Below are 27,629 nucleotides of genomic sequence, written 5' to 3'. Positions count from 1 at the left end.
CTTCATCAACTTCAAGGGTGGATACAGCTTTTTGAGAAAGGGGTGCTGCACAGTTCATTTTCATGAGAGGTTCAATAAACCTTTTGGGACAAAAGGGGGGAAGAGGGGTGTACCTCTATTGGATCCACCTATGAACGTCATTCTATGCCTAATCAGACTGATTTGGTACGTGTATCTAAACAGTGTTTGTCAGGAACTAAGTGAAACAGTTCTCAAGAAGACATCATACACCCAACTCTTGAGCTCTGTTTCAGGGACATGGATAATAATGGATGTTGGGTTCCAAGTTAGTAAATATGGACATTCAGTTTCAATTTTGTGCTTTATCATTGGAGAGTTACAAGTTTGTTAATAAATGAACCACAAACTAATTCTGGTTAAATTATTGAGAGTTAATTGAGACATTTTCTGTATGAAGAACTAGTGATGGCTCGTGATGTTGAAATCTTGACGTTTGTTTCATCCTTTTAGGCCAAGAGAGGAAAACTGCCTCTAAAAGTCAGACTAAAGGTCGACCAAAGAAGTCAAAACAAGGCCTCACTTTTATGGACTTTGATGACAGTGAATCTCAGTCCATTCCACAACCCAAACCTGGTCCAAGCCGACTTGACCACGATGAAAGTGACCTGTCCAGCATGGAAGTAGGCAAGGCAATATCTCCAAGAGGAGCAACCACTCGGATGAGAACTCCTCGTGGGAGATGGACAAAGTCTCAAGGACAGAGTCTGGCAACTAAGACTGTTGTTGAGTCTGATTTCGGCTCACTGTTTGAAAGTGTTCCACAAAGACTGAATAAACAGTCAAAGGAAAGAGAACAAAAGCCGACAGACACGGAGTTGACATTTTCTGAGACTGTCAATGTTGATGAAGTGAAAGTGCCTTTTATAAGAGACGAAGGATCAAATGTAGATGAGTTGCTGTTTCAAATTGGCAGAGAAAAGGAGAAGAAACTGTTACAAGATGCCAAAGAAGATGACGATCAGTTAGGTGTTTCCATACTTGATGATCTGTTCACCACTTCCACATCACAGAGGAAACCTGCACCTCCCAAAGCCAAGAAAAATGAAAATTCATGTGACCTGTTTTCTCCAGAATCGTCAACTTCTGAGAAAGATGCAGATTTTACATCAGACTTGCTCAACGAGAGCACTTTAGCTGATGACAGCATTGACTGTTTCAGTGAGCACAAGAAGTGGAAGAAAAGGAAAGCATCACCAGGGAAAACCCCTGGCAAATCCCCAGGGAGAAGAGTTCAAAGACTCCTCCAAGAGAGTACTGATGATTTTGAGAAGCTGTTGGAGTCTGGAAAATTGAGGAAAAAACATCCGAAATCTTCAAGAAAGAATTTGCATCGAGATTTTGATGATCTTGATGGTATAGGCAGAGAGCATGAGAATAAAGACAGTGCTAGCCTATTCTCATAGTACTCTACCATTAGTGCATCATACATGGGGATGGTTCATGGATGAGACCCATTCAGGAAGATCTACAGTCATTCCAATAGTATGAAAACACTTCTGCTGAAATGCATGTGTGAATTATGTCACATGCCTTGCCAAAAAACATTGTTTGTACTTGTTATTAAGAACTACTGTTGACATTGCATCAGTCACTGCCAGATACACAACTAGTAATAAGAAATGATTTTATCTTTTTTTCATGACTTGTAAAGTGAAGGTTTACAGGATTTGGATGATAAAATGCGGTATTAAATGTTGTCTTTTATTAAAACCATGGTCAGATATGACGGTTATGAGAATTCATTTCTTTTTCAGTTAACACATTATGAGATGTCAGTTACCACAGAACTGCCTTGATATAGTGTAGGCAGCTCAATGACTACTTCTCAAGAAATCCATGAACATTTATCAGGGCTCAGATCAAGCTTGTCATGTTTTTTTAAGCTTATACCTGTTGTCGGTCACAATTTTTAACTTCCTCCATGCTTTAGTATTTTGGAAAAAAAATGTCTCCCCTTTCCCACAGGTTTCTTGTTACATGCAGATTATCCTGAAACTATGAGACAGTTCAAGACCAAGCCTGAAAATTGATCTTTGCATGACAGTGTCTCAATTCAGTGTTAAAAGGTGTGAGTTGCATCTGTTTAATTGGTAAGATCACTTAGCAAGTGAACCAAGCTCATTGAAAAGTTATCAACCATCTTTTAACTGACTGCTTAAGCCAGTGGGGTTGCTTATGTCATGCTAAAGTGCCATGTTGACTCTCATTATGGGTTCAAGGCACAGGCATGACTTCAGCCACTTGTCCAAATTCAAGACTTTGTGTAATATCTTAATCTTCTAATCTATACAGCTAAAGATTATCAACACTTGTACATCAGCTAAAATACTCTTCTACAAAATGATGTCAAGTAATATCTTCCACGTAGGTTTTGGAGCAGATTGTGGAGCATATTCTTGATGTTGTTAGACCATCGATATTTCATCTTTCTTCAATTTTCAGCTCTCTCATCAAAAACAAGACCACACTGCATATTTGCAACTGGTTACATAAAAAATTAAGCTCTTTTATTATGAACAAATGCAACAACATTTCATGTACAACAGTGGACACTGTCAAACCTGAAGACACAGTTTACCATGGCAGTAGAAAATCAGATTGACATATTTCAGTTTTATACCAATTTAGAACATTGCAATGACCAAAGATAATGTGTAAAATGCATTTGATCAATCGTTATTAAAAAATGTTAATCCTTGACCTTGAAGTGTTAGATCTTTTTATTTAAAAATTTCCTGTATCCGTAATTTCCTTTGTTAACCAATTATTGTACCCTAGTTAAGAATCTAGCTAAGTATTTATCATGCAGTGTCACTCCACAGAACATTAACTTGCATGTCAACATCTGATCAAATATTGTACAACTGTAACACTTGTCTATGATATGCACATTAATGTGTGTAGTTTTGGGCTGGTGGCTTGCACTATCAGGGTTAAAAATGAACCGTATGAAAGGGGCTGAAATAACTTGGGTTGAACCAGTTAAATTTCATGTTTTTTTGCGGTACTTGTTAAACTGTTGACTTTGGAAACAATCTCAGTGTTTTCCGAAGAACGTTATTTTACTCTGTCTTCAGTGATATTCCAGCACTACAGTCTCTGATCCAAACAGGCCATCATGAAGATCTATGATGAACCAGATCCAACAGATAGTGATAATATGATCAACATTGTTGGTGGGTCTCATAACAATCAAGGGTCACTAGGCAGACTCTAGACTGTAGAGTTTTCAACTACATCCAATACGCAGACAAGTATATATGTTTATGTGATGCATCTAGAAATCAACCAAGCAATGTCATAAAATCAGATCTTTTTACCCTAATAACACCACCAGCAGTGAATTTTAAGATGAGGCATTTAGCATTGTGGTGTCTATATTATTAGTACAAGTGGGAGAAACATTCAAACCAATTTATCTGGTGTCATCAACACCTCTCCAGATGACAGTCTGATGACTGGTGCCCGGAGACCTTTCAAATGTGACATTTAGCATTGAGGTGTCTCAATTATTGGTACAAGTGGGAAAAACACTCAAACCAATGTATCTGGTTTCACCTCAAAACAAATTTAAACAACAGGCAGAACATTATACGCTTGTAGTAATGAATGGACATCTGTGATCTCTGTACCAATGTAAATTTCCAAATCAAACTGTTGAAAAATCAGGGCAAATCATTTTTATTTAGATTCAGCAATCTTCAAACTTTGCTGAGCTTTCATCTGAAATTAACTGCTAAGGAGGTGGAGTTAATGATGTTTGTGTCCATGATAATTCCAATGCTAAATGAGAAATGACCAGTGATGATTACATTTGTGGAGGTAATTATGAAGTAATCAAGAAGATGCCTTTGCTTTCTTCTTCTTATTGGCAGTTGGAGTTTGGTGTAAGTCATCATAGCCTGGTTTAGTTTTCTACTTTTTTGCTTCTTTTAGCTTTGTTCTTCTTTTCTTCTGTGTTTTCAGCATCCTTGTTTAAGTTGTCAATAAATTGCTGTTAAAAAAAAAAAATAATAATAATAATGAAAACGAAAACTTATATGAGTCTTAATCCAACCGCGGAGTGGGTGCTAAGAACAAACAAAACCACTGATTACTGATTTTACTGACTGTAAAAAAAGGTCACACTACATGTTTAATATCAAGGCAGCATGATGGGGTAGCCTTGTGGTTAAAGCATTGGCTCATCATGCTGAATCCTTGGGTTTGATTCCCCACATGGGTACAACGTGTGAAGCCCATTTGTCGTGTACCCCACCATGATACTGTAATATTACTAAAAGTGATGTAAAACCATACTCACTCATGTCCAGGCAACACCATTCCTAATTTTAGTGTGCAAAATGGGACACAGCTGAACAAAAGGCTTCTCTGTTTTTTTAATCATTATGTGCCTCAAAATGCAAGTGAAAATTTTTTCCCTTCTGTGTATCACTTCTAAATGCCTTTCAAGGAATGTTTTCAGTACTACTGCAATAGTAACCGATTAAAATATGAGAGCATGGTTTACTCAGGCCCCTGTCTGGGATGCCCAAGTTTAGGCGGACAACAACATGAAACACATTTTGAAAACACTTTCGATAAATGCCAAACCCATGGGGTTTTTAGGTTCAAAATATGCAATTTAGAAAATCGGAATCAACCTTTGCTGTGCACCTTTCCTTCTGAGACAAATCAGTTTTACATATTCTAAAATCTTTTGACTTATCATTTTCAAATTTCTTGGAAAAAATAAATATCACAATTGAACTGTGCTCTATACTTTTACTTTAGACAAAAATAGTGGTCCCCAAACTTTAAAACATGTCTTTAGACAGACATACAGAATTCTTTGGTAAAACAATATATTATTTAACCAAGATATTTTATGGATTAAGCTTTCTTATTCTTTCCACATAAAATTTCAGGATCATCAGCTTTCACTTCACCAGATGAAAGGATCTGTAAATGTATGATCCCGAATCGCTGTGTGGATAGAATAAAGAAGTTTAATCCATAAAATATCCTGGTCATCTCCAATAACTTCTAAATGCTGCTAAAATATGACAATATATTTGTTATGAAAGGTCTGAAAATGCCCCTTATTGTTAGTTGCATAAAATCAATAGTTGTCAATAGTTAAAAATTCCTGGCACATACCATGAGATTCTTTGACATGAAGTAGGGTTTGGTGACACCATCATTCTCCTCACAATCTTCACAGAAACACAGAAAGATTGTATCCAAGGTGATCTGAAAGACAGTAGCACTCATTACCAATCTTGTTCCCATTGTGATTCCATGTATGACAATGTTCCTAGCAACATTTGCTTGTTGTACAATGGGAAGTGTTTAGGCTTGGTTCACTTGGTAGATAATGTATTACTGGACAAAGTTCATAATAACAATCAACGGTTTGTGTTTACACGACTCGATCATAACATAAAACATTATACATTTAGGGAATTTTGGCATTTATCTCTAGGTGTATCTTTTTTATGCATCAAAGAACAAAGATATAATCAAACCAATTGTAATTTAGTCAGTTGAGATCAGTTTTCAGATATGAGGTAAAATCAGGTTAGATTAATATGCTCATGTGCATGCTAGTGTGGCCATGGCTGCTTGGATAATCAAGATTTATGCAGTTTATAATGAACAAGCCGAACATTATTTTCCTAACAGCTTTGCCTCCCTGCCATGTTAAAGCCCAAACTGAAGCAAGTCTAGGTTTCCCCAAGTACAGGGATTTCTGGTCTCCCTGGGACTCGTTTTCAATTTATATTGGGTTATTTGTTGCAATCAAAATGATATATTCAGCGACCAAACGTTAGTCTACCCTGAAATGTCAAGCAATAGACAGGGAAACAACAAGTAGCGTATTTTTATGACATTGGGTAGGACTGAGTCAGATACTGTACAGACAACACTGTAGTTACCTCATAGACAAGCATGAAGCAGTGAGCGATGGCAAAGGCAACAGCACCAGCAGCAGTCAAGGGGGCCCAGATGTAGTTGATGTCATCTCGTATCTGCAGCAACAAATATCATACTTTCAAAATCACAGTATCAGGGATGGCAACAGGAAAAAACAACTTTCAGCACAAACTTAATATTGTGTCATGGGGGGTGAGTGAGTGAGTTTAATGTCGCACTCAGCAGTATTCCAGCAATATGGCGGCAGTTTGTAAATAATCAAGACTGAACCAGACAATCCAGTGATCAACAGCATTATCATCGATCCGTTCAATTGGGAACTGATGGCGTGTCAACCAAGTAAGCGAGCCTGACCACATAATCCCATTAGTCGCCTCTTACAACAAGCACAGTCGCCTTTTATAGCAAGCATATCTGTATTAGAAGTTCTCACCATCTATGCCTGTGGTGAGAGTCAAGCGAATAGACAGCCTATGCCATCAAAGCTGGTGATGATGAAGGACACTCTTTGTATTGTCAATGACTAGATTATTTTGTTCAGACTGAGTTATTAACAGATATTCTGTAACATTTGTTCAGTGGACAAATAACATAGAAACAAATCAAAACGATATATACTATCAGTTGGATATTTTGGAAATATGCATACTGTTTCCAATTTTCCTCACATTTCATAGGGGCAAATTTGGTGTGAAATCATCGCTATTGGATTAGAATAGCTTCCTTTAGAACAGAGGAAGATACTAGGTACTTGATCTTGGTTAGAATAGCTTCCTATAGAAAAGAGGATGATACTGGGTACTGGATCTGGGTTAGAATAGCTTCCTTTAGAAAAGAGGATGATACTGGGTACTTGATCTGGGTTATAATAGCTTTCTTTAGAAAAGAGGATGATACTGGGCACTGGATCTGGGTTACAATAGCTTTCTTTAGAAAAGAGGATGATACTGGGTACTTGATCTGGGTTAGAATAGCTTCCTTTAGGAAAGAGGATGATACTGGGTACTGGATCTGGGTTAGAATAGCTTTCTTTAGAAAAGAGGATGATACTGGGTACTTGATCTTGGTTAGAATAGCTTCCTTTAGGAAAGAGGATGATACTGGGTACTGGATCTGGGTTAGAATAGCTTTCTTTAGAAAAGAGGATGATACTGGGTACTTGATCTGGGTTAGAATAGCTTCCTTTAGGAAAGAGGATGATACTGGGTACTTGATCTGGGTTAGAATAGCTTTCTTTAGAAAAGAGGATGATACTGGGTACTGGATCTGGGTTAGAATAGCTTCCTTTAGAAAAGAGGATGATACTGGGTACTTGATCTGGGTTAGAATAGCTTCCTATAGAAAAGAGGATGATACTGGGTACTGGATCTGGGTTAGATATAGCTTCCTTTAGAAAAGAGGATGATACTGGGTACTTGATCTGGGTTAGAATAGCTTCCTTTAGAAAGGAGGATGATACTGGGTATTTGATCTGGGTTAGAATAGCTTCCTTTAGAAAAGAGGATGATACTGGGTACTTGATCTGGGTTAGAATAGCTTCCTATAGAAAAGAGGATGATACTGGGTACTTGATCTGGGTTAGAATAGCTTTCTTTAGAAAAGAGGATGATACTGGGTAATTGATCTGGGTTAGAATAGCTTCCTTTAGAAAAGAGGATGATACTGGGTACTTGATCTGGGTTAGAATAGCTTCCTTTAGAAAAGAGGATGATACTGGGTACTTGATCTGGGTTAGAATAGCTTCCTTTAGAAAAGAGGATGATACTGGGTACTTGATCTGGGTTAGAATAGCTTTCTTTAGAAAAGAGGATGATACTGGGTACTTGATCTGGGTTAGAATAGCTTCCTTTAGAAAAGAGGATGATACTGGGTACTTGATCTGGGTTAGAATAGCTTCCTTTAGAAAAGAGGATGATACTGGGTACTTGATCTGGCCTAAGTGTATTATTGTTTGACCTGAAAATGAAATTTCTGGACTAAACGCAGACTCTTTTATATCATGAGAAACAAACTAGTGCTATCACTCACTTTTATGAAGCATTCGTAACCAACTACCACAGTGATGGCTACACATCCCAGCTTTGCCAGGAAGAGAACAAAATCACCGATAGAGTTGATGGCCGCAACTCGCAGAATATTGGCCAACAGTAACATAAAGGCCTTCCTGGCACCAGTACAGAAGTTGTACCCATGGGATGCTGAAAGTAAGTCAAAGGATATATGACAGTCATTAAACCCAGCAATGCATCTAGGTCAAAAACAGTTTGTATTTCAAGTGAGCCAAGAAATGTCTTAAAACTGTTTAATTTTATGGACCCCATTATAAGATACCATTATTTGATTGCCTAAAACTGACTTGTCGTGGGCATCGGGTGATGGGATTTTCAAACCTCTGATGTATCTTACCAAGAACAACTTCAAGAGTGAGCATCTTCACATGACGAGTTGAAGAACAACCTACCTGTCATGATGTACGCATTTCTGTTGAGGTACTTGATGAACTTCTCAAAGCAATAGAGACAGCACTGAAGCATCTTCAGAAGGAAGTCCACAAACTTGCCACTCTTCCCCTTTAGCCTTGGGACACATCACAATTGGTTAATTCAACAGATACCTTCTCTGTTGAAAATGTTCAATATGAAGGACTGACCAAGAATCCATCAGTTCTGAAGTCTGGATCAGGGTTTCTTTTCATTTAGAAGGGGTAAAACTATTACAATAGCAGAAGGAGTAATTGTAATAAATATATATAAGATGTGTTCAACTTTATTTCAACATTGGCATATGTTGGTTCATAGCAGCACTTCATCAATGTATTGAAATGAAGGCTGCATTTTTAAGAGTTTTACGGGATTGTTTTCCCAACTTCCTCACATTTTTAAGGAAACTGTACATCCAAAATGTTCATACATAAAAGTTGGGATTTTTTTTATTTTTTATTGAAGTAAACAAATGCTGCTTTTTTCTATACTTAAGCAATACTTATGTATTGGACTAGGAGTTCAACATACAAATATGGACAAGAACGAACACAGCTCATATGCCCTCTGCTGAATCCATCTCATAATTTTCAAACTGGTAATACTGCAACGTTTTCACAAAAAAATCAAATATGACAATTCAGTTGAGCCAACACATACCTTATTTTGTCCCTTCACACATTTAGAGACTGTTCAATTGAAATTCTACAGTCTGATATTTCTACAACTAAAAAGTCTATACCTACTGGCTAACATGGATAGGCCTGAGCACCGACCTGACAACTGACCCATATTAGCATGTGTAAGTGCTGCCACTGGGGCTTGCCAATTCGATCCATGATCAAGTGTAGTGCAATGGGTGATGCATGTGGCAGAATAAATTTCAGTGTCATGCTCTACATATGCACTAGCCTACATCTGCTCTAACTTTCACAATCCAAATGGATTTGCTCATTGCTGTACACTGTCTACTTCTTGTAAGCTCATCCTGAGCTGGTTCAACCTATCCTTGTTTGCCAGTAAGCTCTATTCTTGCTGAGAAACATGTTTGCAAGTCTCACTGTTTTGGGTGTTTGAACACATGTATGTTAAGTTGTAAACAATTCTTTAGAGCTGATGAGAAGTTAATTCTTCAATGTCATATTTGAACTTTCCCACATGTACTGAATCTGAATCATTGCCCACTTACTTCTTTTGAATCCTGGCCAGAATGAATCGGATGAACCTTATTATTGCTATGATGAGGGATCCAAAGGCGACTGTGCCTATGTGATACCTGCAGATGGTGTTCACAAACATACAAATAGGTCATTTTGTACGATAGGATGTTTGTGGCAAAACAATCATTTCCAGGTAGGTAAGCTAATTTAAAGATGGGGAGGTGAGCATGAAAAACATTATCAAAATCTTATGTCATGTGCAGTACATAGTTTCGCAATTTTAAAGGAACTCTCATCTTACAGGTTATATCCGTCTTGATATGTGGATTGATTTGGATGGCAAATATTGTAAAGCAAGTACGAAATGAAATAACTTTTGTAAAGTCTGTTTGGCAGGGTTCTTCAGTTGACCTAAACAAACATAACAGTGGACTGCTTTGGTGGTTTGGAGCTAAACGGGAAAGAATGAAGTAAGATGGACACTGGATTGACACTGTGATGGGCCTGATTGTCACAATGGCTGTATTTGAGGCCATGATCCACTCCAAATAGACACCTGTATTATCATGTGTTATTCAGAACTATCATGATGTGGGATCAATTCAGACATTGCCAGTAATCCATTCCCTGCTGAGAGACTGAGGCCGCTGTTATGATACATCACTCACTTGGACATACTACTCTATACATACATTCATTCTTTCAGTAAAAAATAAATTCAATTCTTTTATTAGATGACTTATCCACTACTCTCTGACATTTTTCAGCAGTTTCCAACATATTGAGGACTTTGCTACAAGGTGTTTTATAGAAGATAAAATTCTCATCTGTAAATATTTAGAACGGTTACCAGCACTCTAAAATGGTTCAAAATGATATGCCACTAGAAGGAGTGGAAATGATTTAAAAGATGATTTATTACCTTATGAGATTGCATATAGACCGACATATTGGACAGCCAAGTTTGGATTTGTCACTGAAATACAGAATCAAAGAGAAATGTGATGAATGTTATATGAAAGAGTTCTTGATCTACTGCGAAAATATCTTGAAATTGAGTGAGTATGGCTGTTCGCTGCTTATAGCAATATTCAAGCACAATGGGTGACATCACAAATGGGTTTCACACACTGTACCAGGTGGGGAATCGAACCTAGCTCTAAAGGAATACAAGTGATTGCTTTAACCACAAGACTACCCCACCACTCCTCAAGAAACTGATTAGACACAGTGACACAAATAGATGTTTACATTTCCTATTTTGTTCACTTTCATTAATTTTGGTTTCTGTACTTGGAAGTTAAATCAACCTGCTGTTTTCTTGCCTGCTCATTGATGAACTGGTCACTTTTAACGCAACCCAGTTCATCAATGTTCAATATTGTAAATATAAAGATAAGTAATATGAAATGTTAGGCTTGAAACTGTTCTTACTTCATGAAAGATGCTGGACAAACCATGGATCCATCTACATAGAAAACTGTTTTAGTTGTCTAGAGACCCACCTTGAAAAATACCACACAGACACTGCCCCAGCTATGATGAGATCTTGACAGGCAACGATGAAGGCAGATATCCACAGCAGGCCAAAAAAGTAGTACCACCGTAGATACTGAAACATATCACCAGTCAGTGTTGGGAATAGGTTGAAAGCTCATAATTGATTGTTGATTTATTACAACCAATCAACCATCAAAGAGAATTGGCTAGAGCTCTTTATCAAATTTTCCTAGTTATGTTAGTTAATGCACAAAAACTGAAGAAAAAATATGTAGTTCTTCTGTGCTCTTTTAGAAATTTGCACAAAATGCATTTGGAGATTGAAAATATCTTTAAGGGGTGAGTGGTATGTACAAAACATTAGAGAATGCTTCCTTTGTCTTTGACCATACTATAACCATCCGATGTGGCGGTTACAACCCACACGGAACTACTTTCTCAAATGAAGAGAACAATTTCAACTATATTTACTTTTTATTACTTTTTAATGACAACAAACACTGAAATCATGACGCGATCATCTGTCACACTTTGCGAGACTGCGAGCGTGGTAGTGGTAGCTACATCAACACTGGAGTCAACAGTTCGTTGTCACCTTGGATGACGTTGCTCAGTTTTCTCCTCAGCTGTACTAACTCGCTGTACTAACTCGCTTGTAGTCTCTCACAGCGGTACTCCTATCTTCCCGCTGTTCTGGCGATTAGTTGTTCATCAATCGAGTGGCGCATGTGGCTGTCAGTGAGTGATTAGTTGTAAAACCCTGCAATAAGACAATTTACATTATTACTAGTCTAACAAAGTAAGGAATATGGCTATATGTTCAACACTTTTCTTTTTCAATATCGCGCCTTTGAACAATCATACAGAAGCCTTGTCAATTTATACTTACAATACAAAGGCAGCCTCAATCAGAAATATGGTCATGCCATACTGTGAAACCAAAAACCACCACATTCACAAGTTTAAAGGAAAGTCGAAAAGGTAAAACTTACCTTCAAAGCCTGCTTGTTTACACATCTTGCCAACTGTCTGCTGCAGAGTGTCTTCCAACAGCCTGCTGACTGTACCACTGATCATGTCTGGGCTTCACCAGCGGTCGCATGACACAGGAGTTGGTCAGACGCAGAGTACAGTACTTTCTGAATATCTCAACTACACACTTGTTACGATTGTCACTGGCGTATGCACAAACACACTTAGTCCACGCTGGTAACACTTACTAGTCTTCTCAGAATAAAGAAGAAATTCTCCAGAGTCATCCTTGTCAATTTCGAATTGGTCAGCTGTAAGATTCCTGTGCTCATCGCTGCTTCTGAGTGCAAAATTTAATCCAATGAGATACAGTATCCAAAAGACCCTGTGGTGACGAAACTCCCAAGATGCCCATATCCCACATAGTTTTCTCTTGTTCATAGGAAATAACCATGGCCTTTTTGGTACGAATTCCAATACCACGTTTCGATCCTACTTTCATTACACTGTTGCATATATTTCGCAGTTCGAGAAAAACGTTACCGGACAGGAATTTCAAATCCTGACCACAGTTCGTCAAATGCATGTTCAATAACAGCACTAACTGCCGAAGAGTTTTTGGATTATATTCAGATCCATCACTTTTGTGCACCTCGCATACAAAATGACACAGAGAGTAAGTTAATCGTCGTTCAGATCCTCAAGTCTGTGAGCTATTAAATTTAAACACTGTCCGGATGTTTCCCCTCATAAAATTCTCTATTACGTGAATTTCGCCAAGTTTCAAAAAGACCACAGACTCAACATAAATGCTGCTTGGTATTTTGAGGCACACTTGTCTCTCATAATCCTGCAATTTAAGAATCCAACAACGGTACAGAAAATCTTTCCTCTGCAGTTTCCAGTGCTGTGCATAGAATTTCTTCATCTTCAGAGTGGTCACTTATTGTCAAAAACTCACACTGTGAAGCTGGAATCAACGTATCGTCGATGTCGGTCACACTCATACCTGCTGCGTAATGAAGAGACATGTGCGCAGAGACCACGTGTTTATAAAGGTGAGATTTCCGAAAAGCATGTGCTTTGTGTCCTCAGTTCATTAACCATCTTTGATGAGGGCCCGGAATGAAATCCTGTCTATCCCTGAAGCTGATTAATCAAAGGGCATCGGGTGGCTTTCTCAAGACGACCTTCGATAACTGGTAACGACATATTAGCGTTGATTTAACATCAATAGCGACTGTACGGGCCTTTAGGTAGAATACAGAATAGAACACACATTAGCGTGTGCTGTTCATGACATAAGTTGACCATACCACAACCTTGCTTGCATTTAAAAAATCTACAGTCCATTCATTAAAGTACAGACGTGTACCGAATAAATATTACTCTTTTATTTTATTGAAAGCAGTATTTATATGCATGCTCAAAGTAGGTTAGAAGACTGGGACACATTCTGTAACCACTTGGGCTCTAACCACCTTAATCTGCGGTTACAAAAAGCATCCTCGTCTTCTAACCTATACGTAATTTCCTGAAGTCTTTTTGATAAATTCAATCATGACTTTGAACAGCTTGCAGTGTTTATGAAATGAATCAGTCAAAACCAACCTTATGTAAATTAGTTTTGTGAAATAGTTTTAATGCAAACACGTGTTCCACAACAGTTTATTTTTGATTATGAGAAAACATGAGAATGAAAGAAGAAACAAGAAAATGTGTATTTCAGTTAGGACCTGCAGAACTTGGCAGTCAAGTTTCAGCACTCTGCACTTCATTGTACCCTAACACAAAGCTCAAAGTTTATAATGATACAGTTTTGACTAGTACTTTAAAAAAACATCATCAGTTCAGGAAGAAATCTACAGGATAAAAGAAAGTATAACTGCAAAGAAATACCTGCATCAAGACATTCAGCTCATACTTCACAAAACCAGTCTGGCCGTCTATTACAGGCTCTCCTGCTCAAACAGAACAGAAATACATCAATCACAGGTTTCTTTTTGTTGTGATTAGGAACATAACCTGACTACAACTTAATGTCTGTGATCTCATCACTAACACTCTAATTGCTGTATCCAGATGACTGAGCAGTTTGCTTCAAAATACTCCATGATACATTCTTCAGAAGGGAAAAAGGAAATGAGTCAATAAAATAACACACAGGGAGTCTGAGGTGGGTTCAACCACACAAAACACAGTATTGTCTGCCTGTCGGATCCAAGAAACAATAGGTTTCTTGTTCATCATGACTTTTGAACTTTGAAGAGTCATTTCTATTTCAATGTACAGAGAATGAACTCTAAAATGTATTCCAAAGGTGTTGTTGTTGTCTTTGCTTGGAAACAGAGGTGTGTTTGCAGTCACAAGTTCATTAGACTGGAGTTTATCATTTTAATCTATAACCTAAAATGTAAACACAACAAAATATCCTCCCTGCCTCCAGCTCATGAGAAAAACACAGTCAATATGCCATATGTAGGAGCGAGCAAGTTGGGTTTAATCATAAGCAGGTTTCAAATTGTTTTCAAATTGTGCTAGCCAGTCAGGAGAGCTATGTCTGATATTTATAGTCCAGACAGTAGTTCACTAGCCTGAAATGTGAACATAGATACAGGTTTCATCATTAAGCTGCCAATATGATGCACATTTCTATCAGGCCATAATCTTGCATAATCAGCAAGTTGGAGATAGTGATACAATAAAAAAAATTTACCCTGTAAATAGTCACTGGTCAGTCTGTGAACATTCACTTGCCTGACTTGATTTTAATAGCCATGGGCTTGCCGGCCAGTAGCTATTTCGCACACTGCTTTCAACAATATTCCACTTATATCATGGAGTGTCAAAAGATAGATACAGGTGAGGCATGTCTTAGACATTTTCCACTTGGGTGAAACTCCTAAGTATTGATATGGTGCTAGCAAACCTATAAGCATACTTTGTAGGGAAGGACCGGGATCTGAACCCACTATAATAGGTGGCTGCCATGTCCAAGAGACACAACTCTGGTCTTGGCCATCTGTGATGGTCTTTATTGGAAAGAAACAGGTGAAGATGAACCACTTAGGCAAAACTGATCAGCTGAGAGTCAGGAACAGTAGTTGGGATGAGCCATGCATGAGAAGCATGTTCCGGCCATCTACTAAACATAGTCCTGCCCAAATTTTACCTGCTGTTTCTATGAAGAGCCCAGTGAAAACCAGTGCTCCAACTGCAGTCAGGAGAATGATCAAGGTCTGGAATAGAGGATATGCTTCAGTGACAAGTAATACCAGTAGAGTGAGATGGTGAACTAATGTTGACATATGTGGTGTCCGATGGGAGGAGGACGCATTTTGAAATCTTAGGTCATTACAGTCAAAAAACTGGTGGCTGTTATGGTAAGTATAATTTTAGTTCATATCGTGGAGGACTCAGACCTCAATACACTCTATGTACACACGAATGGCATATGACCTTCACCTGTCACATAATGATATGAGTGAGTGAGTAACTTTGGTTTAACGCTGCCTTTAGTAATATACTCTTCAAAAAAAGTAGGGGATAATGAACTTTCAATTTGGATAGGAAGTGTAAACACCAACAAACGTTTCAAGGACAGACATCTTATGAACGCACTACCATTTCCCTCTATTACCACCTCTAAACGCATGATATGCACGTGCACAATACAGTAGGCCCGTACACGTGCATAGGGTCCCATTTTTGATTTTGATGTTTTTGACACTCACCTTGCATCACACATTTGTTAGTGTTTGTTTCTAGTCGTTTGTTTTAAAATGAAGATTGTATACATGCAAATTACATGCCATACACCAATCATCTTTCAAAAAACACTACATTTAAAAAAATGATGGTTGTAAGGAAGTGCAAATGGTGATGCACTCTCAAAACATTCAATAATATCATATCAACACTGACTGACTCCAATTAATCTCCTAAATAAAAAAAATGAAGATCCCCTACTTTTTGAAGAGCATGTATCACAGCAGATACAGAAATGAGCTTCACACACTATACCCATGAGACCAATCAAACTATGTGACATGCAAACGCTTTAACCACTAGGCTACCCCACCGCCCCCATAATCACATGATCAGGTAGAGAAGACAGTTATATTTCAAATAAATTACATTTCAAGTAAGGGGTTTATTACTGTCAGTTTTGTTTATGGCTGCTTCTAGAGGATCTAGTCATGTGTATCTAGTCAGTGGATCTACAAGTGTCTCTAGTCAGGAGGAAATTAGAGCTATCCATTCACTAGAACACATTGTCTGTCGTACAGATCCTGAAGGATATCCAAGACAGCCCACGCAAGTCTAGAAAATGTGGCAAGTCTAGATTTCCTTAGCTTCAGGGTCTGTACCAATCTGCTGAATCCATAGCCAGTATATGGCTTCATCTGAAAATGAAGAAAGTCTCAGGGCTCCATTTCATTATATTATTTTTTTTCACTATGAACATTTTTTCTATTTTTCTGTTAGTCTATAGAACACACATCAGGAGCATTAGCACAGGAATATGTGAACATTCATGGTTAACCTCCTCACTCTCTATCAGTCCTCTCCACACAGGTTCTTACATAAAGACACCCATGGTCTCCCAGTGTAAGAATACAGGTTTCCACAAGCTCTTGTAGTGAGAAGGAACTGAAGGTATTGGGTGGTAACTTGGTCAGTTACACGTCATCATATCAATTACATTGATCAGTACTCGCGATGTCAGTCATTGGATTGTGGTGGTGTGTCTAGACTAGATAATGTCCTCCACATGGCCAGAATATTGAGGAACATATGTTAAACTGCAGACATGGGCAGTAAATGTAACTAACCCAGACAGGTTGTATCAACAGAAGTGGGATGCGGCCCAACGCTGATCCTGCTTCTTTAAACAGCTGCACCACCTAGGAGAAATATGAATTAAAAATCTATATATAGACACCAAAGAGACAAGGCACAAAACTACATCCATAAAGTTAACAGTAAGCTTACTATGTCAAATGCACAATATTTAAAATGAGTATCATTAGATTGTTATTATCATTTTAATTATGAATTTGTGTATAGACAATGTCAAACCTAACTCAGCTGCTTAAAGGCTCCTTGTTTTCCACTGGATAATAGGATGCCAATCTCAAGGGCACATCCTATTTTTTAATCTCAACTCCCTGGGGAGTATTCAAAGATAAAACAAACAACATAGAAGCAGGACAAAGTAGGGTGTGATACACATAACCAAATTCCATGTTTTTTAGAATAAATTTAAAAATCAAATAGAAACTGGTCATTCTTTGTACAGCATTTTCATACCAATTTGTCAGTGGGTCCATGAATAAAAATTGCATACATGGGGTGGTGGGGGTAGACAAAACAAGACCATCTGCCCATCCTTGGCACAGATGCACGCATGCACACAAAATCTTATTTCAGTGTTACTAAGTATCTTTTGGCTAAGTATAATTTGCCATCATACAACATTTCCACACACACCAATGTACTTATCAACAGGAAAGTGAAAGAAGTGCTTGTAAAATATTAAATGCCTGTGGCCATTAGGCAACGCTTGCTTAAAAAAAAGTGGGTTAACTGAGTGAGCTAAGGTGAAACATTTTCTTTGTCTCAAAGCAAATAGGAGTATTTAAGATTTATTACATCGCAATCATAGTCTCTCACCAGTTTGATTCTCTTCCACATGACAATGACCAAGAGGAATACAATAATCTGAAAAGGAAATAGAAAAGACAAAATCCTTAGAGATTGGGGCCAGAATACTGAGAGCACCTATCATGCATATCATGGAGCCATTTTTTGTTTTCTAGAAAATCAAGTGTTCTGTTAGGTAACTGTATAAGATTTATTAAAATAAAAATACTGTTTCTGATGATCACTGCATCTAAAACTGCCCTAGGATCAAGTCTCATTATTTCGACAAGTGACAAAAGTGATCTTTCCCATCCATCCGCAACTCTGTCTACTTTTATATCAACTGTTTATTTGACCTAAAATGTACGTTATCAAAACAGGACCATAATACACTGAAGACTTATGGTCAGAAACACCATATACAGCTGGTATAGTAGGTCAGCAAACAAGCCAACTGAGGTACAGATATGACTTTCATGATGTTTTTTGAGGTAAAGGAGTAAGAAGTTGTGTCAAATTTCCATCTAATGAAATATATAATCCAATATCATAAAGTATGTTGTAAAACTGCCCACATTTAAGGGCAATTCCAAAATGTGTGTGTAAAGCCAAGACCATCATAAATCCGTTCTGTTAACACAGCCCTAAGGCTGTCTAAAGACTATCATATGATCACTTTGGACAAGTTCACTTTGTGAATGGGACTCTGATTAAGACTATTCATGGTATACTAACACCCTCTCTATATCCTTTATGATCGTTTTCCTTCCTTCACCCAAAATAATCAAGTCTGGACCAACCAGTCTTGTGTTGACACCAAGAGTATCAGTCTACACGGCAGATATCGATACATTTTCCAAGAAAACCAGCAGTGTGACTACACAATTAGTTAAGCTGTCTCTTACAGTTTGCTAGACACCTGTATCGCATGTTGTGCTCCATGTACTGTGGAGAAATAAAATGTTTTACTGTCCTATCCCGTGCACATTCTTAAGTGGAATGGTCCGAACTCGAATATTTACAGACCACCAGTATGTAGCTACAATATTGCCAAGTGGCAGGTTACACAACAATCCCTTTTTATAGATACATGGTAGAGTATTTTATCTAATTTTATTGATTTATCAAAACTGCAGATTCCTGTGGTATTTCCTTGTGTGTGTCTGATATCTGGTTCTAAATTACTCTATGGTCAAAACCATTTCCTTCTCACTTAAAAAAAAAATGCATCCCAGTAACAATATGTATGCAGTTGTCTTTTATTATGCCCTTGTAATGTGTAATTCTTGTGTAAATAAAATGTGTGTAGATGATATTTAAATCAGTAAATATTATTAGAATAAATACAATTGCCAAATCATGATCTGACAAACCTGTGGTTGAAAACAGTGATCTAATGTTGACACAATCAACTAACCCTGCCACTTTCCAAAACCTTAAAGATGGCTTGGCTTGGTGGATCAACCCTGCCCAATTATCGAAACTTCAAGGGAAAATTTTCTCAAGTACTGCCTGAAAATTACTTTTAGCAAAAATTTACAAATGCTAAACCTCAACGTCTGTTGACCAAGGAACAGTCAGAACCCTTGTCTTTTTCTGAAAGGTGACACCATCTGACCAGACTGCAATCAAGCCTGAGATTGCACTTCCTTGTTTGGACTATTCAGGGAGAAGAAGGATTGGGTTTAGATGTCAACGATCCAGCCAACCCACCGCAATCACAGAGGCAACAGACGCATAGACCATCCAAGTATCGACCTTCGCCTGCATTTCTGGAGTTGTGATCTCCTCTGCCTTGAGATTTGTATGCAGATTGTAGAACAAATACCTGGAAGAGTAAAAATTGCATGTCAGCACCAGATTACACTAAAACTGACACTGTGGTTATTCTTTGAACTTTTGAGTTTATTTGAACATTTAAAGGTTTGCTGTTAAATAACTGAACGCAAGTTATTGTAAAGACACAAAGCATCTGAACAGTTTAATCTGTAAAGTGACAATATTTCAGTGACCGTATGGTTTCACTAAACAAGCAATGTCACAAACAAATAATGTGACTGACATTATGAGACTTCCCTAACATTGATTTACTATGAACGATGATAATCCAGATCACCCATCATGATCATCCTATCACTTTTTATCATCCTGTTTGTCTGCATGGTTGACAAAATCATAACCTGTAGTGTGGTGTCTTCTGGCACAGCATTCATCACAGACATCCACAACCAAAATTTGACAGGACATACTATCTCACAGACAACATTTGTCTGTTAATATGCCTTCCAAACTCACCAGCAGTATCCAGCAGCGGCAAAACAGAGAAGCACTGTGAAGATGGTTACTGTCCAGATGACAAGTGCTGCCAGGAACTTCAGCAGTATGACAATTAAAAGGGCCAAGCCTGAGCAAAAGTTAGAGAAAATTGACAGCATCTCTCCATTTGCTGGGATCATGATCAATGTGAACTTTTTTCTGTTATATTTATGTATTCTGGTGATGTGAAACGTTGCAGTCAAGATCAGTGAGCATGCACGCCTCTGTATGAGTGAGGCAGAACATTACTTACTGATTTCCTGTCAATGACAAGACTGAGATTTCCTGTATTTAAGCTCATGGGCCTAAAATTGGGAATTTCTGGGGTTTTTTTTTCTTTTTACACCCATGGGCCTAAATTAAGATTGTTATATTCATTATTGGGAGGTGAATATGTCAGCTGGTATTGATAACACTAATGTCGTAGACAGGACACTTTCATGTGAACAGATCTCCAGAGACAAGGTCAAATATACAAGAAATATCTTCTTTAAGTGTGACAAAGGTTGTAACTTTTGGGAGCAGTAGTGAAGCAAACCAGTGAGTGAAATCAATTGTTTTGGTATTCAATGCTAGTTTACACCAGCTGAAAACTTGAACTAAATAACAGACATTTCCTGGGAGGTACAGGACTTCAGTAGTGATTTACAGGACGCAAATTCCTGCGTCCTATATGCATAAAAATTGATAAAAGATGAAATGAAATAGATTAGCACATGAAAAGGGATATAGAAAAAGAAAGGCCAAATACTTTTTTTAAAAAGTTGATCAAATAACGATAAGTCATCACTGTGTCTGCTACCAGCCAAGTTATGATATTCTTTGCAGTTGAACTACTGTGATGATCATGAAACACAATACAATAACAGTAACTGAATTGCAACAATATTATACCATAGTATTAATAATAGTATTTCAGTGTCAGATCAAAAGTTTGTTGTCCAGGAACCCTGAAAATAAACAGTAAGAGTCCCAAGGACCATCAGATACAGGATTCAGGGTAAATCCAGGTGTGGTGAATGTAATCTGATCAGTTTCTGTTTTATCCCCTAGTATGCAGTGACAGGCACAGTAAGAAGTTTTACATTTTACAGTGTTTTCTCATTAGTGAGATGGAACACTGATACCCCACTGTCTTGGAGCTGTCATCCACTAGAACAGGGAGTCAAGAAGTAGCTGATTTTATCTACTGAAAATGTGCAAAAGTCTACACTGTATGATGCTACGTAACAACCTTTGATAAACCAACAAAAATGAAGCAAATAACATATTTTACCGTTTTTACCTTTTTCAAAACCAATATGATAAAACGAACATGATATATGACCCATGATCAGGTTATAACTCAGATGAACTAAGATGACTTGTACAGTTTCTTTCATCAATTTACCTAAAAACATGTCAGGACGAAGCAAAGGAATAATTATACATGTAATTATTTTCTTGCTTCATCCTATCATTTTTTTCAGGCAACTTGATGTAGTATATTATGTGAGGGATGCCACAATGTATAGATCTGTCTATTCTGTTTAGAAAGCACGACATATTTTTATGAAACAGAGAACAAAACAGAGGAATGAAGAAAAATTATGTTTGTATGGTGAAGTATATGCCAGTAAAAACCAATGGGATTTATATAAAATAAACGGAAAATACAAGGTTAATTACTTTCACTTGCACTGAAGACTGCCACTTACCAAAGGATATTGCAGCCAAATACAACAGCTCTCGCCATGTAGTCTGAATATCAGCAAAAACTTTCTGAAATTTCAAAGTATACAACATTGTGGTAAGAGCAATCGAGAGGTCAGACTGGCATACTTGGTTGACACGTAATCACATCGATGCTCATGCTATTGGTCTCTGGATAGTCTGGTCCAGATTCCATCATTTACAGACTGCCACTAAAAGCTGGAATATTGCTGAGTGGTGCGTAAAAGAACAATCAATCAATCAAGGATGAAATTTATTCTTCCAAAGGCTATTTTGTCCCAGCGAACCCAAGTGATATTTATAAAGCATTAGCTGGAGTCTGGAAACAGCATAATTGTCCGAGCCTATTACAAGAACACCATGTGGATGTGTTGTGCACTGTCAACACAAGATACTCATTATTGTATTCTGCATTTATGGGTAAAAAGCTTTGATGGGATTCTGTGTATTTTAACACATAGATAAATCCAACTGAGAGTGACGTTCCCTTACATAAACAACATGTACAAATGGACATCCAGGAGGGATTTAATCCATCCATTAGCACCACGAATGATTGTTTCCAGCACTATCATAAACACAGCTCTCTTCAGCTGACTAAAGAGAGCTGTGGATTGAAAGGTATTTTGAACAGTATTTCAGTTCTACTTCAAGGTGTTACCCATATGTTGGCCCAGGAAGTTAGTCGATAGGTGAGTGAGGGGGATTAGTTTTACGCCACACAGCAATATTCCAACTCTGTGGCGTGGTCTCTATACGCTTGTGGTATGAGACACTAAAGGGATTGGTGGCAGGGCTGCTGACTTGGTTATTACATGTCATGGTATGTCAACTGTGTGAATAGTTACTCATGCTGTCAATCACTAGACTGTCTGGTCCACACTCAATCATTTTACAGACTGCCTACATAAAGCTGGAATACTGCCAAGTGGCGGTAAACAGAAATACACCCACTCATGTACCTACCTGAGGGACATCCCCTGAAATCACTGTTTTAATACTTGAGGTGACGGCTTCTACCATGACGAAAAAAGAGGAAGGCACACATCGGTTCAGAAGTGTTTTGCTAAAATCAAATAATTCAGTGATTACTGTATTGGTCCAAAACCTATATTAATGTGTGGTTGTTGCATCATTAAACATACATACAAAACACAAAATTAAAACGAAAAAATAAACATTTCTCCTGTCCTACTTCAGTAAATGGATTAGAAATCAGCAAGCGTTTCATGAAAGCAGGTGTCACCAGTCAAGATCATGCACCTGCTGGAACAGATACAATATATTTCTTTTAGTCTGATAAAAAGATTATATATTTTTAAAAACCAAATATGAAACAAGAAGGAAACAGGAATGCATTAATTAGTAGAAAGCTGTATTTTGTCTTTGGTTTGGTATAGGTAAATCAATAAAAAAAATATCAGTATTTTCAGTTTCTGTCATTTCTGTCTAGTCATAAAACAACAGATTTTTTCAGTCAAAATGACAAATATTAAGGTTATTTTTCTCCATGTTATTAAACAATGTAAAGTTGTCAACTGGTGTCCCCTGACATCATATTACTGGAATATTGGTAAAAGTGGCGTAAAACCAAACTCACTCACTGTTGTCAATTTGCTGCATTATGATCACATCTCATACGCTGAAACAATCTGAACCATAGGCCTTGTACCTATAACCGTACACTGGTAAGATCATACCACTTCATCCTTAAAGAACAAAAACTGTCTCAACCAAATGTCCTGCTATTGTTGAAGTAACCGTGGACTTACTGGGGAAGCACAGGCAATGAAGGACAAGTCACACCATCGTAGGTACACAAAGAGGCCACACTGGAGGAAGTTAATAGTGTAGTTGCTGGACATTCAGCCACACAGACGATGGGGTCCGTTAATACCAGGGGGTCACCATGGTGCCAGTTGGCCAGTGCAGGGGGCAGATCGAAAGTAGCATCAGGAAACTCAGGCAGAAACTTTTTGTAGAAATATTCTTTGTCATGAAAAAAGGTATATCTGAAAAATAAAATCATATGAGGTTGTGGAAGAGATAAGGCTGCCCAAATGTAACAGTTATATGGTTTCAAATATTGGGACACGAATGAAAACTGGCCATTTATTCTATCAATAAAGCCCTAAGATCAGTACCCTACCCTAACAAATGAGTCCCTTATTTCTGTTGAGAAATATTATACACATTTTGCATGGAAGACTCAGCACGATTCCTTACATGTGTACAAAGTGTGAAGCCCATTTCTGGTATGTACATGCCATGTCATTGCTGGAATATTGCTAAAAGCACTGTAAAACCAAACTCACCCACATGCACCACTGACTACTGTCTGACTGGAGATGCAGTTTGTTCCCGTTCCCTACTCCCATATTTTTAAACTTAAATACGCTTACTGACTGGTTAGGTGCCACTGAACTCCACAATGAAGCTTTGTTTCTAAGTCCTTATTTCCCAAGAAGCGTAAGTGGTTACAATTTTATCTGGTGACCTCGACTGTTGAATGACACCACAGTAGTGTTGAGGGTATCTTTGTTCATGATATTAACCACTGGTTTGTCTCTTTCAGGATATATTTCATCAGAGTGCTCAGTGACAGAGCAGACTGTCCACTAAACCAAACCCCACTCGCTCTCTTTGTCAGTACGTACGGTCTATCTGTCATGTCTTTTCCCGACTGGTTACTATTGGTAATACTGTCTTTGTTGGGTCGCCCACACACGTTTCCCCAACTGTCGTAGCCGTTGATGAGGCGGTAGGGGTCGCCATTTTTCACACCTAGGAAACTCACATATCCCTAAAACAAAGAAAATATAGAATTATAATATGTCGTATTCCCATATAATAACAACTTATTTGTGGCAGATCATGGGATAACATCTTTATCGCACTTTCTCATACTGGTTTAACCCCTTTGTCCTGTGGATGATGTGTCCATAGAGTATCAGAATCTCTGCCATGTTATGACCACTTGTGTAGTGCCCAAAATGTCCTGTACATGAGGCCACCTTTACACAAATTTTAACTTGGAAAATACTCTAATGCATAAAAGTAGAAACAAAATCAAAAACTTTATAGTTTTTTTCAATCCCCTTTAATCAGTATTGGTTTCGAAAACTAACACTATTGGGCAGACCTATTCATTGTCAAGTGTTTTTTCAACAAGAGAAACAGGCCACTGGCCCTTGATACAGCAGTTGTACAGCAGCCACAATACTTATTGCACACAGACTGATTCAGGGCCCATAGGAAACCTTCTGGCATGATACAGATGCATTTGACCTGAGCACATCTGCATCCCAGCTAACATCGGAAGTGGGCCAGTACTGGCATCGTTCTTGCCTGCACCATTTGTACTAGTATAACTGTACACCAATACAAGCTGGTATTGGATCAATGCTTGTTTTCCGTTAGTGGTCCCTCACAGGCAAAACTGTAATGCGCCACATATGGGTAATTTCCATAAGTAATGCAATGCAATACTGTACCGGCCCAGTACTGACCCAGTACAGACAGTGCACTTCCTGCCTGGTGAATTGTGGGGGATTACCTCTCATGTCATCTGCACAAGACAGGTGGCCAAAAGGTAGAGAGACATTTTCCAAATTTCTGAATGTAAATTGACTTAATGTGGCACTAAAAGGTAACAATATATGTTGTGAATCACTTTCTCAATGAAGGTGAAGTGTTGAGGTAATTTTTTAACAATAACATGCTATATGATTTTCATTGCAACAAGGGTATTTTGAAACCTTCAGTATGTATATCATGTTGTTAGATCATGGAAAACCTGTTCACTGCCCCTATTGGGAAAAATATTGAATTCAATATATCACCTGGACTATTGTAGTGTTTGATAATCATGTCATACTTGACAAAATGTCAAAAGGTTGAATAGTAAATGAAAAATTGAAAATATTTAAGAAAGAGACTTTGTCATGTGAACAGAATTTTGAAACTCTTGAACGAGCTCAATGAACCATCATGTTTTCATCTAGTTTCATGAATTAAACTCAAATGGATAAACTTGTGATTTCTTGTTTTGGGTTTTCTTTATCTTCAGAGTTTGTTTTGGTATCAGCTTGTTCTAAACAGTGGAAACTGTATTAAACTTAACTGGACCAGTGTTTGCCAAACTGTAATTTGGGCCAATTTGCAACCATTAATTCCATGTCCTGGGCCATACTACCTTGCCTCTAATGGTCCAGTACAAGGCCAGTGTGCAAAATAGTACAGACCTAGTTTCAGAATGCCTTGAATGGGCCTCATGCTCTGACTTTTTTGGGCCAGATTGGACCCAGTTATGAGTTGTGTATTTGTTATGTACCATTCCTCCAATGAAAGCCAACAACAGAAGAAGAAAGAATATATCCGTGCAGCCTCGTTTTCTTGCTACTCCAACTGTGTAATCTTCAGCAGCCATTTGCGAGATCGTTGGACTTTCCTGCAAAACAAACATTGTTATTATGTAACTATTATAACCTCAGGCAGAAATGTCTCGGTTTAAGCTTTCTTAACTTGGTGGAAAAGACCAGTCGAACGAAGCCTTATCAGATGGTAGACCTAATGGAATACGGTTTTCGATCTACTGTCCAAGGGAGATCATTCTTGAATAAAACACCATTAGAGTTACCTCCCGTAGATTACGCTAACGCCTGCCACGAACATTATTTTACCGACTTTGATATTGTAAAACACTTTCTGTTCCCATGAGTTTATTTTAAGAAGTGAAATTTCGAACATTTCTACTGAATAACACACATAATAATCCATACAATGTCATACAAAAGAGAAGTGTACACACAAGCCAGTGCTATCCGATAAGCGATTAAAATGCAGTGTGATTATGGAATGAACTGAGCTATTTGAGCAACAAAATGATATACGTAGAACATTCGCATCATCTTACCCTCAAATCAGTTACTTCATTTCCGGAAGCGCAACACCCCATTATATGAAGTTAATGCTGCATTATTTAAGCAGTAATAGTGAGACCGGAAGCACAAGCGCACCTTGCAAATGGCGCGCTCTTCTACCCAGACATCATTGCGCCGGCGCCAATCCCACGTTCGGCTATTTCCGTCTGGTGTTATGACGTCATGGTTTGATAACGTCATACCATTTGTGACGTTCACCCGCGTACTTTCCCATCTAGAATCTGTTTGTCTTTGATAAACCTCCAGCAACTCATGCTTGCCATAAAAGGCGACCGTGCTTGTGGTAAGAGGCAACTAACGGGATCGGGTGATCAGGCTCCCTGACTTGGTTGACACATGACATCGGTTCCCAGTTGCGCAGATCGATGCTCATTCTGTTGACCACAGCATGGATTGTCCAAAACCGTACTGCTAAATGCGCAGCGGTAACAACACACAGACAATCAACCAACCAAAACACTATCACCGCGCATTCCTAGTCCCAGCGATCCAGTTTAGCGACCGTTCAACTAACGCCTCGTAAAAGCCTCTGAGTCGTAAGTGTTCATGCTGTTGATTACTGGATTGTCCGGTCCAGACTCGATTACTTACAGACCGCCGCCTTATTGCTGAAATATTGCTGAGTGCGGCGTAAAACTAAACTCACTCACTCATTGAAAGGAGCTGTATGTGTTTTGTGTTTCCAATGCACTAACAAATATTAGCACTTGCTGTGTTTGAGGGCACCCAGTCGCTGACCATCAGTTGATCCCCAACCCGACTGCTTACGATGACTCCGGGTCGGGCTCCCAAACCCCTCTCCTCTTACGTTGATTAGATTCTATATACATGTACCTCCGAAATCCGGTTAGACGCAAATGAACCTAAGGTTCCTCTTATCCCTGTTATCTTACCGTTCCAAATCCGAATTTCTTTTCTTCAATAACGGTTTTTGTTTGTTAAAAGCAAGCCTTCAAATATTT

At 38.2% G+C, this 27,629-nt stretch overlaps 3 protein-coding genes across 3 annotated transcripts in view; 2 read left to right on the top strand and 1 right to left on the bottom strand.

Moving 5' to 3' along the window:
• LOC137290718 (DNA excision repair protein ERCC-6-like 2) overlaps window positions 1-2,721 on the top strand; it is a 35,941-nt gene extending 33,220 nt beyond the window's left edge. Inside the window, exon 28 of the mRNA XM_067821810.1 lies at window positions 472-2,721. Coding sequence (XP_067677911.1) covers window positions 472-1,424 — 953 coding nt within the window. The 3' untranslated portion in view covers window positions 1,425-2,721. The remainder of the gene's footprint in view (window positions 1-471) is intronic.
• Window positions 1-27,629, top strand: part of LOC137290350 (AP-1 complex subunit mu-1) — a 190,511-nt gene that overhangs the window by 63,893 nt on the left and 98,989 nt on the right. The gene's annotated exons all lie outside the window — the stretch shown is intronic.
• LOC137291945 (choline transporter-like protein 2) lies at window positions 2,496-26,921 on the bottom strand. Its single transcript, XM_067823500.1, has 20 exons — window positions 26,874-26,921; window positions 26,058-26,174; window positions 24,382-24,527; window positions 23,497-23,736; window positions 22,691-22,790; window positions 21,709-21,772; window positions 19,991-20,099; window positions 19,409-19,523; window positions 17,726-17,773; window positions 16,885-16,956; window positions 15,222-15,288; window positions 13,949-14,010; window positions 11,083-11,189; window positions 10,500-10,553; window positions 9,607-9,693; window positions 8,399-8,514; window positions 7,966-8,135; window positions 5,940-6,032; window positions 5,161-5,253; window positions 2,496-4,015 (listed from the first exon to the last, which is right to left on the bottom strand). Exons 1-20 carry the CDS (start codon window positions 26,919-26,921, stop codon window positions 3,929-3,931), a joined length of 1,995 nt encoding a protein of 664 aa, XP_067679601.1. The 3' UTR covers window positions 2,496-3,928.

This window comes from Haliotis asinina, chromosome 7, assembly GCF_037392515.1.
Source record: "Haliotis asinina isolate JCU_RB_2024 chromosome 7, JCU_Hal_asi_v2, whole genome shotgun sequence".
Classification (NCBI taxonomy): domain Eukaryota; kingdom Metazoa; phylum Mollusca; class Gastropoda; order Lepetellida; family Haliotidae; genus Haliotis; species Haliotis asinina.
The sequence above is the reverse complement of the archived record's forward strand: the minus strand, read 5'-3'. Positions and strand labels throughout refer to the sequence as shown.